Source organism: Polypterus senegalus, chromosome 15, assembly GCF_016835505.1.
Source record: "Polypterus senegalus isolate Bchr_013 chromosome 15, ASM1683550v1, whole genome shotgun sequence".
Taxonomy (NCBI): domain Eukaryota; kingdom Metazoa; phylum Chordata; class Cladistia; order Polypteriformes; family Polypteridae; genus Polypterus; species Polypterus senegalus.
Window position 1 is genome coordinate 9,186,024 of NC_053168.1, and position 11,511 is coordinate 9,197,534.

The 11,511-nt window shown below is 38.1% G+C and overlaps 1 protein-coding gene across 1 annotated transcript; it reads right to left on the bottom strand.

Moving 5' to 3' along the window:
* Window positions 1-194: 194 nt before the first annotated feature.
* Window positions 195-10,921, bottom strand: rpl14 (ribosomal protein L14). Its single transcript, XM_039736965.1, has 5 exons — window positions 10,815-10,921; window positions 9,544-9,638; window positions 7,258-7,357; window positions 612-665; window positions 195-310 (listed from the first exon to the last, which is right to left on the bottom strand). Exons 2-5 carry the CDS (start codon window positions 9,594-9,596, stop codon window positions 242-244), a joined length of 276 nt encoding a protein of 91 aa, XP_039592899.1. The 5' UTR covers window positions 9,597-9,638; window positions 10,815-10,921; the 3' UTR covers window positions 195-241.
* Between the last annotated feature and the right edge of the window lie 590 nt (window positions 10,922-11,511).

An 11,511-nucleotide genomic window follows, 5' to 3' on the forward strand; every position in this document is an offset into this window, starting at 1 on the left:
AGGAAATAAAAGGAAATTTCTGCAAATGTTTGGAACCAGTCGACGAATTACAATATCAACAATGTGCCCAGCCAATCGGTGATAGATGGTATCATCGACCCAGCCCTAGTAACTAATGCAAAAACTGAGCAAGCTGCCGATTTAAGATATTTTTGATGATAGAAAACTTAACATTTATTAATAACAAAACCAGCTTGTCACAAGCAAAAAGACAAACTTTATTTCAACTTTGTCAGCTTAATTACTTCTTCTTTGCTGCGGCTGCAGCTTTCACAAGTTTTGTTACTTCATGCTTGATTATCTTGTTCCTCTGCACAAAAATAAGGGAAAAATACATATCGTTTACAATTAGACATCCTTTTTTTTATTAAAGCCAATATTTTACTCTGAATATTTAAGTTAACTTAGGTGATTTTTTCTTCATGTGTGACAAACACTTGTTTTCTTTTATATTTTACTTGTTATAAAAAGAAACTTCACTAATTCAGTTAATGATTGAAGTATACATTTTTAAATTCCTAAAATATGGAACACAAGTTATCACACATAACTAACAGTTAAGAATGCATACTTTGGCCTACAAAATAAACTTTTACTAAATCCAAACATACCATTCTCTTGGCTTTCATAACCTTGTACCGGTCAAAGTCCGACATCTTTGCTCTCTGAAAATAGAGAAAGGAAAGTTACTTAAAAATGCTCCTTCATATTTGTGTATTAGCTACTCATCAACAGAATTATAATTTGAACTTGCTTGTTGCGCAAGTTTTTCTAACAAACTACCAAATTTTATCCCTGTAAAGCACGGATGTCAAACTCCAGTCCTGGAGGGCAGGTTTTCATTCTAACCATTTTCTTCACTAGTAACCAGTTTTTGCTGCTAATTTAGTTTTAACGGACTTGACTCAGGCCCCTTAGTTGCTTTTTTCCTTAATTAGCAGCCAAACTATAACAAGCCACCACATGACCACCTCACCGGTGCCCATCACACAATATCTGAAAATAAAGAAAAGTGAAGGTCTCGCTAAGGTTGATCTCTCAGCTCACCAAAACATTCTGATGGTGTTCTTAGAAAAGATAAAAAAGCAACAGTTTTGGAAATGTCTGCTGTGGCAGAATGAGAGCAGCAATTAAATAAAGGGCTTAATTAACAGCAAGAATTGGCTTCTCATTAAGAAACTGGTTGGAGTGAAATTGGTTCGAGTCGGACATTCCAATGTAGCTGGTCACCTGTTGGCTCGTTTCACATCTCATTTCTGTTTGGCTGTCATTTAATGAAGAAAAGAATCAATTCTGAGGACTGAACCCTTAAAAAACAGGGCTGTTAAAATGAAAGGAAAAGGAGTTAAGTAACAGTGAAAACTGCTCGCTGATTAGGAAAAGGGTTAGAATGAAAACCTGCAGCCTCTGCGGTCCACCAGGCCCGGAGTTCAACACCCCTGCTGTAAAGGATAACCCTGAAGTAAGTACTCGAAGATTTAAAATTAACTTTCTTTATTCTGAACTTTCATTCATATGACTTTTACGTGGCAACTAAAAGCGCACATAGCAAAGGATAACGGCAACAGAACTAACACTTATGTAAGGCATCCACAGGCTTTGTATCTTTACATAACCTAACTATTACAATTCACTATTCTGTGAATACAGTCGTCAACTGAAGAGAGTGAAGGTGCAGTTATAAACACAGATAAAACCAATTAACGTGATTTTAAATTATTAAATTGAACATTTTACCTTTGCGTCGTGTCTAATTTACTAACTATATAGAACTCTGACTTGTGAAGAGAATTTTGCCCAATCCATTATTCTGTCAACTGAAAATGACAAACTTAAGCGTGCCACATGTGATTTCTTATCTGTTGTTTGCTTTTTAAATGTGCCCTTGTCTTAGAATGTCACTGAATGTTGTAGGAGATGTTTACCGATTGATTAGCTATACAACTCTAGGGGGGGCTTGGATTCCTGGAAATGAGTATGGCCTCAACCAAGCAGCATGCATCTAAAACCTGGAAGTCCCATCTTGAGATCCTTCTTTTTGAACGATTTAGACAACAGAAAAGGGGAAAGGAAGTGAAGGATTCGTGCCATCTGCTGGATTGAAATTGATTAATCAAAGGTTGTACTGCAAGAAAGTCCCATAGCTCGATAAATAAAAAGGTAAATCAGAGATGGGAAAATGATACCCAAGCGTTGAAGCTAGTGTCATGAGTCGAATCACTGTGTCGAGGCTTGTGTCAAAACACCGCTGTCATGTGACCCGTGATATTTGAAGCTTCGAACGTCATCAGTTCTTCACAGCGCGCTTTACTGGCTTGACAGCTTTGGCACTAAATTTAACAGGAAGCCTCAATAAAATGCATCATTCTCATTCAACAATGTTGGGTTGTGAGGAGAGACTGGGAGAGCTTTAGTGACAGATGGCGACTAACAGCGGAAAACGGCGTTCAAAAGTTAAAATAGTATAAATGGACAAGGACCTTAGCAGAATGAAATGAACACAGACTTTTCTGACCTTTTACTGGTGACATGAGCCTGAAATGACGAGTGCTGCTTCACTTGCGCTCTTGAGAGTGTGCCTTGACCTCCGTTAACCACCAGGTGTCGCCGTTCATACTGGGGCTGAGGCTTCAAAGCTCTGAATCTTTTTCGGCACAAATAGAAAGAAAGCCTCAAAGCTTCATGAGGCTTCCTTTTCCCATCACAAAAGGTATACGAAGCACAATTCTAAGGACTAAGGAGATGATCCTGATACATCACGTGCTGTTAATGCAGATTCTCTGAGCTTCTGTTAAAATTGATACTCTTATTTTTTTTAGTCTCTGAATGTCTGTCCTTTCCTTAAATTAGTTTGGATATCCTTGGGGACTTTATAAGAGGCTCTTAAAAACAATCAATCTTTGAGGGTCGAAGGGTTTAATGTACTGTATGTTTGGGATTGTTGTCTCTGTTTATTTCATTACTTGGGATTATTTACTGCTCAATATAATCACTCAGTTTTTCTCAGACCAGTGCCAACTTTAATTTTCTACAAGGGTATGTTTCTAAATTTGAGTTATTAGGACACAGTTACAAGTGGCATTAAGCTGTGAGCTGAAACCTAATAATTTACACTTTAATTAACGAGCCATTATAATCAAGTGGTGAATGTTGTAGATATAGGTGTTTATTAGATATAAAAAAGGTTTTTACAATATATACATAGCTAAAATAGTTAGATGCAGGAAACACCTGAAAGTGACACTGTATGCTGTATTCTGCTCCTTGCTACAATTCTGTCAAACTACATTTTGAAAGATGACAATTAACTATTTTTAAACAAAAAACAGTGCCTGTGTGTGTACAATTCCCAATTATACATTAGCAGTGCAAATTTTCTGATGGCCAGAATTATCTGTTGAATTTTCAATTAAGTTTCAACAAGATCTTTAATGACTTATTCTACACAGGCTAAGGCAGATAAATGGCTTATCTTACTTTTAAATTATCAAGAATGGTTCCTCCTAATTTGTGGACTTGGTTACCCCTCATTGCTACAAAACGTGCAAGCTATAGTTAACATTACAACCTTGTATGTTTACATTTCTGAAAATGTTTTAAAAGTAATGGCAAATTGCAAAAGCGAAACCATAATATTATGATGCAGCTAGCTACTATATAACACATCTAAGACTGATATACGAGTTTTACAAATTCCTTGCTCAACGATGAAGTTGTGCCAAAACTTGTAATGAGCCAGAACACTTGGTGGGAATAACATTAACAAGGTAACATCTTTACCACTCGATAATCATCTGATAAGGTTTCTTGCTTATCCAAATTAATTTAACACAAATAGGAGTCTATGTTTTTATTGCAGAAGAAAATATTACATTTTCCAGCAAGGAAATAAACCCTTTAAATGAAACATATCCAAGCCTGCTTAATCCAATTCAACATTAGAGGATGGGGTGTGTTTGGGTTAGGGAGAATCAGGTGAAAAGACATATCAACATTAAAAGGGACCCTCATTACTTAAGGTTTTACTTTCACACATTACATAGGATTTTTTTAGGACTATCAATGAATACTTCAGAATGCTTTGATATGGGATCTGAAAACAAAAGTATGCAGTGGGAGCAAACAAGCATGAAGGTCAGGACCAAAAGTTTATTAGCTTAGCTTCCAGAACCTCATTTTAATGAATGATTTAGACCTGCAGATAAAAAGAACCCAACTATGTACACCCCCGTGAAGTGTAATGCACTATAAACTTACATCAGATTGTATCTCTGCAATCAAATCTTGTGTGATCCACTTGACCCTATCCCTTCACATCTCCTTCAAGCCATCTTCCTCTCACTCATTCCTTCAATAGCACGCCTCACTAAACACCTCACTCAGCACAGGCACACTTCCTACCGTCTTCAAACACGCTCTGATAACCCCACTTCTCAAAAAGCCAACACTTGACAGGCCTGTAATTGTTAACTTGGGATGAGTCTATTTCCTTTCCTTTCCTTTCTTTCAAAAACACGTGAACGTGCCATTTCTAATCAAGTCTCTTCCTTCTACAGAACGGATTGCCGGGCTAGTTGGTATCAAGATTCAAGAGGAACCAGTCAACAGACGGCTCTGCCAACTGTGGCCGACCAGCTAGGACTTGCTAGAGCTACTAATATGACATCAGGCTTGATCTTGCCAGATCTCTCCTTTGTCTTCGACATGGTCAACCATGACATCCTTCTTGTCACCCTCTCTGACCTTGGCATCACTAGTACTGCTCTCAGATGTTTCGAGTCCTACAGCATGTTCTGGTGAATAAGGCGCATAAGACATGCACAGGGGAGCCCCCAAGGATCAGTGCTAGGTCCAATATTTTTCTCTCTGTATACCACCTCAATGGGCTCCATCATCCAATCTCATGGTTTATCTTATCAGTGCTATACGGGTGACACACAGCTGTACCTGTTGTTCCCTCAGGAGGAAAATACAGTATCAGCTCGAGTCTCTGCATATCTTATTGTTATCCCAACCTGGATGATGGACCACAATCTCCAGCTCAACCTGGCAAAAACTGAGCTTCTTATGATCCCAGCCAGCCGGTCTATTCACCTCCCCGTCCCTGTACAGCTTGGCTCATTGTTGCTAACACCTACCAAGTCAGTACACAACCTTGGGGTGGTAAGCAGCTCTCTTTTTCTGACCACATTTCTACTGTTTCTCGTTCATGCAGGTTCACGCTGTACAACAGTCACAAGATCAGACCTTATCGGACAAATCATGCAGTACATTCTGGCGCAGGGTTTGGTATGGTCATATCTGGACTACTGCAACTTGCATCTGGCAGGAGTAACCACATGTGCCATCATACCGCTGTAGCATAAGGTACAGAAGGCAGCAGACTGTTTTGTATTTAACCAGCCAGGATGGGCACATGTCACTACATTGGCTCCCTGTAGCAACACACATTATGTTCAAATCCCTGTTGCTTGCCTACAGAGTAGTCAGTGGGTCAGCACTTGAGTATACAGAGACACTGGTGAGATGCTATGCTCCACTTAGGTCTGCCAATGAATAGCGTCTGGTGGCGCTGCCTGTGTGGTATCAAGTCTCAAACTAGACTCTTATCCTGTGTAGCTCATAATTGATGAAACAAGCTGAGCTGTCCACCTCCACCCAAACTGCTGACTCCCTCAATGTTTTTAAAGAAGCAAGTTAAAGCCTGTTTTGCAAAAAATCTAATTTTTAAGAAAAAAAAAAAAACCCTTTGCTCTGTTATATTTTATATTGTTGATTAATTTGTTGTTAGACTAAGTTTAACTGCTTTGATTGTAATCCATGATTGTATATTTATTAGTTATTACATCTTTGCCACTTGCGGCAATCAACTTTTTGTTACCTGTCCTGTTGCACTTGCTAAACAGGCCCCAGGCTAATGTTACTCGATTACGCTTCCCTCTTTATTAAGTCACTTCGGATAAAAGCCGGTGCCAAGCAAATTAATGTACATATACATGGAACAAAACAGGAGTTCCCTGATTTCTTGGGAATTTACATTACTTGGACAAAAACCCATCAAACATTTTCTGGCTTAAAAGACAGAAAGTATGACGTGGAGATGTGCTTAGTATGTGTAATACTTATCCATCCATTTTCAAGCGCACTTACCCTGAGCAGGGTCATGGGAAAGTTACAGCCTATCCCAGCAACCATTGGGAGCAAGACAGGAACAATCCCTGGACAGTGCACCAATCCATCGCAGAATGAACACACTCACACACAAGGGCCAATTTAACAATGCATGTCTTTGCAGTGTGGGAGGAAGCCAATGTGGACACAGGGAGAACGTGCAAACGCTATGCTGGGAGCAACCTGGACATGAACCCCTGTCCTTCATGCCGTGAGGCACCAGCTACCACTGCACAATCCGTAATACTTATGACCCTAAATATTAAATTCTGTGAGAACAAGATTATAAATTCTATATGGCAAAAAAGGAAAAATAAAATTAGACTGCAGTTATGTGCCGAGAGAGAGAGTTTTCAGGTTTTATCTGAAGGAATAGTTAGTCCCAGAAGGCTACTACATCTACTGCTTTTCGTTCCAAATTATTTATCAAATCAGGGAAAATTCCAGCTCCTAATGCAGAATTACTGGTTTAATGAACATGCCTCTCAACTTTTTCATCACTTTACAGTTCAAAATTCTATTTTGTTTGGAATATAGCCAACTTCAGAGTTTTTAGTAAATCAATACCCTCAAGATTTTGCACATGTGTTGGGCCTCTGCTCAGAATAAAGCCAAATGCCATGAATGAAATTAACACAATAAATATGAAATGCTGACAAACACAAAGAATTTTCTAGCCATTTTGTGGAATTTAGGCACAATTAACCTAAATGGACAATAATATCAAGTTTGCTTTCAATATGGCAATTTTAATAGTCACATTAATGCAATTTAAAAACATTCTGCCACTGTGGCATTTACAGTACATTATTTTGACTTATTAAAAACTACAATTAGAATCTTTAATATTTAAAAAAAATCAGAAATCAATTTGGAATAAGCTGCTTTTGAGTTTTGTTTTTAAAGAAATTAGTTTCAATTTTCACTCATTAACTTAGCAATTAGAAACTGTTTAAATGAACAAAGGAAATATTTTGCCCTCAGTGGTATCAAATTTCATTTTACGCATTAACCACATCATCATAAAACACTTAATAGGCTTTGTAAATATACTGTTCTCCCTCTCCCTATAAACATAATGCATACCTTTTCCCTGGCTTCAATTTTCTTTGCCCAGCTGGACTCAGTCCATTTCTTGTTGACCTCAGCCTTCTCCCAAGCTTTTCTTACAAACTTGGAACGAGTGCTGCAAAAGGAGTTAAAAAAACAGCAAGAAAAAAATATAAATCTGGAAAGAAGTCTAGAGTTCATTACTTCCAAACTATGCTAAGTATCAATACTATGTATCACCTAACATTCTGATAGCAGTAGAGTGTTGTACCGTGTTAGCCACAGATTGATACAGGAGAAAGTGTCATTTCACCCTACTTTCTCCTCTAACATACTGAAACTAACCACACATTTCAAACTGACACAAGCCAAGTTTCCATCCAGTTTTTTGCGACGCTTTGTTATCGACAAACAGAATATACGTAAAAAAAATGTGCGAAATTTGCTGTCTCCAGCCTGTTTCCATCCAACTGGCTTTTTATCGATAAAATGGGGTGCGTGATGACGTCATCCACTCCAAAACGAACTGTTGCGTAAGTTTTATTGTATTGCAAAAAAAAAAAAAATCTGCCCTTGAGCCATTTCCATACAGAATTTTGTATATGTTGCAAATTATCTACCTTTTGTTTTCCACGTTACACCCCCTCCACTAAACAAAGAAACAAAATGGAGAGATTATTCAGAGTTTTTTTTTTTTAAATTTGCCAGCTTACTGTTGTTTCAGTTTCAAAAATAATTGGAATTGTACATAATATCCGAAGACGACAGCAGAATGAAGCACTTGCTTGTCCGATAGCCCTTGAGCTCGAAGAAAGTACCCCAGTGCGACGAAACCCACGGGTATGGGAGAGACGATGGAATAAGACCTTCTGGGAGGAGGTGGTGGGGAGACACTTTACAGAAAAATCTGTGGCTGCAACATTTTAGAATGACACGGCCGATGTGTGAGATGTTGTGTGGATTAATTAATTAGTCCTGATGTTGCGCCGATCACAGGTTGTCACCGACCACCGGTTCCAACCCCAAAGCGGATTGCCATCGCCCTTTACAAGCTGGCAACCTGCGCCGAGTATAGAGTAGTTGGAGAAACTTTTGGGATTAGTAAAACTACCGTCCATCGATGTGTATATGCTGTGTGCACCGCTATTAAAGAAAAATTAATGCACCGTTATATCAGACTTCCGACTGTAGCGGAGGCCAATGAAATTGCATACCGCAATTCCTTGGTGCATCTTGTGCCACAGATTTACGGTGCGCTGGATGGCACGCATGTGCCTATTCTTCCCCCGACGGAAGGCTACCGCGATTACATTAATCTCAAAGGGTGGCCATCTATTGTTCTCCAGGCCCTTGTTGATGACAGGAGCGTGAAACGAAACATTTGTGTTGGCAGTCCTGGAAGTGCCCATGATGCAGCTGTGTTTGCAGCATCGGATCTGTACAGGTGAGCCTACCTTTCAACATCCCTTCTCAGTGCGATAACAACTGAATTAGTACTGTAACTTGCTTCCCTTAAGGTTTTTAATTAAAACTGAAATTTGAACTAATACAAAATAACGACGTTTAATCAAAAAAAACTAAAGTTAATATTAATGAGAGAATTTCTCATATATGCTAAAACATCTGCCATTTAATAATAAGAAAAAATGTTTAGATAATGAAACACACGGTTTATTAAATATTTTGACTGGCACAGTAAATTACCTTTGCGGTTTTTGTATTATTTAGACATCCTGAGAGACCCCCCCCAGGCTACAGTTGATGTGGAGGGAGTTCAGGTACCCCTTTTAGTAGCAGGAGACCCAGCCTATCCGCTACTGCATTGGCTCATCACGAGAAATAACGAGTCTCTTCATCAGACCATGAGAACCGCTCCGCTATTCTCGTTTTGATTGCATGTGATGAAAATGTATCATGCGACACATTTATTTGCGTTAAAGCCCTTTTTTCCTGACAAAAAGTGTGTCCAATGTATTTTTTGCGACATCTGAAGTATCGATATGGAATTTATGCGCTAAAGTTAAACGGAAAAATATTATGTCGACATGTACATTTTATCGATAATTAAAATTAAAATTTGAAGCGCTAAATATTTTTTCGCAAAAACTCCTTGGATGGAAACCTGGTTAGTGACAGTTTATCTAGAATTTTCTTAGTGACAGAGAAAGAACTGAAATCAGAATTTAAACACCAAGTCCAGCCAAACTATTGAGCAAAACAGTGGCAAAATATTAACAATTCTACTCCAGACTTTAGAAAAAATAAAATAATAATAATATTGTGTGTGTGTGTATATATGTATATATAAATAAATAAAATTACCTGTGTGGGATCTTGATCACAAAGTCTGTAAGCTGCATGCACTTGAAGGGCATGGACTGTCGCCTCACATCAGTGCAAGGGCCTTCAACTAGTGCCTAAAATCAATAATCATGACTTTAGAATTGTCGATAAATCTTAGAATATTTACAAGATAACCAAAATATAGCACTTAAGTTTTAAGAAATAAGGGTCCTTTTAAATATTTATAACAAATGCTACATTAGTTAATTTCTAACCTCTAAACTATTAAGAAAAACACATGATAAATCAGTAGGTTCAAAACTGACAGCAATCTTACCAATTAGGGTGGTTAACCATGCAGCCAATATTAATGACGTTTTATTTTTTTATGCTCAAAACTGCTATTTCTTCACTGCAGACAAATAGCACCCAAGACAATTAAGGGCAAGAATGGTCTTCTGTTAGTTCGTTTTTATGCCATCTTAAAAAGTACTGTGTGATGAGTTATTTCACTTCCTGAGCTTTCAATCAGAAGGATGGTGCAGACAAACGAGTGTGCCACAATCAAACTTCAATTGCTATAAAGACTTCTGGTCAAAGTGTCCTAGGACAACACCTTACCATAGGGTAAGTAATGCTGGGGTTTTGGCAGGTCAAACTTGTTTCTACTGTCAAACATTGCTTGTCAGCAAGTCCAGATTCAAAGCTGATGTATAAACCCCAAAACAGAGAAAAAATGCTTCTTTTTAATCTGTTAAGAATTATTAGGATAGGAGTTTAAAACTGTGCATGTTTCACTAGTAGGTACGACTTTTTGTGGTTATTTATTTTGCTTGCTAATGATCACACATACATAAAATCAACACAGGACCAGCTGCTACTCTGCTCATCAATTGAATATATGCTGTTGTGCTTCTCACTATCTGGATACAAGGAAAGAAGACAACTGTACAAGAGACAATTAAAAAGAATCCGGTTTTAAAGGCAAATTAAAAAAAACAAACTTAAGGGCTTCATGGAAAACGTATCAGATTAATGACAGCAAGCACAGTATTCTGCCTACAACCCGCTTTAATGGTGTTAAAAGACACTACAACATTATCCACATTAACAGAACAATATCACTTTGTCCCAAAGCAGAAGTTGATTTTAAAAAAAAAAAAAAACGGCTCTGTATGTATGTAAAGCACTATTCAGAAAAAAATGGCAAAGGCAAAAGAATAAAAATGTATCTCTAGGAAATTTTCCATTTTCTGGGCAGAGTTCGACACTAATGTACAAAAACAATACGCACTATAAATAAAACTTACCCGATTTTGGTCAATGACATCAACGATGGCTACCAGTTTGCCAGCATGAGGTCCAAAAGAAACATAGGCAACGCGGCCAATCTGAACATAACGCTTGAACACCTACAACGAAAAGTATAAAATATTGATAAAAATAAACTTTACAGTTAATAAGAAATTATTTGAAAAGTGAGGCAGAAAACCTCCTACGTGTTTAAAACAGTGTGGCGTAGTTGCTAAGGATTTGGATTTCATACCCTTTGGTTGTGGGTTCGAATCCCACTACTGACAAGATGTGACCATGAGCAAGTCACTTCACCTACCCAAGCTCCATCTGAAAAACGAAACTTAACCAATTGTATTTCAAATGTTGAATAAAGGCACCAGCCAAGTAAGTAAAAATGTAAACGTCATAACACAATATAATGGAACAATGGTTACCTCAGGTCCCTCGCGGTACCAGGCTTTAAACCTGGCCTAGCTGTTGTCTGTGCAAATTTCCTCCAGATTCCCGGGTTATCCTACTTTATCACAAAAACGGGCTAAGTTGGGCTAATAAAAACTTCTAAACTTACCCAGCATAACTGTACGATATTTGTGAGTGCCTTGTAATTGGTTTGCATCATGTCTAGAGTTAATATCTTGTGCCCAATTCTGCAGGCGTTAAGTAGGTTTGAAAAACTGGGATAGTCCGAGGACAATTATATCTGTAGTTCCT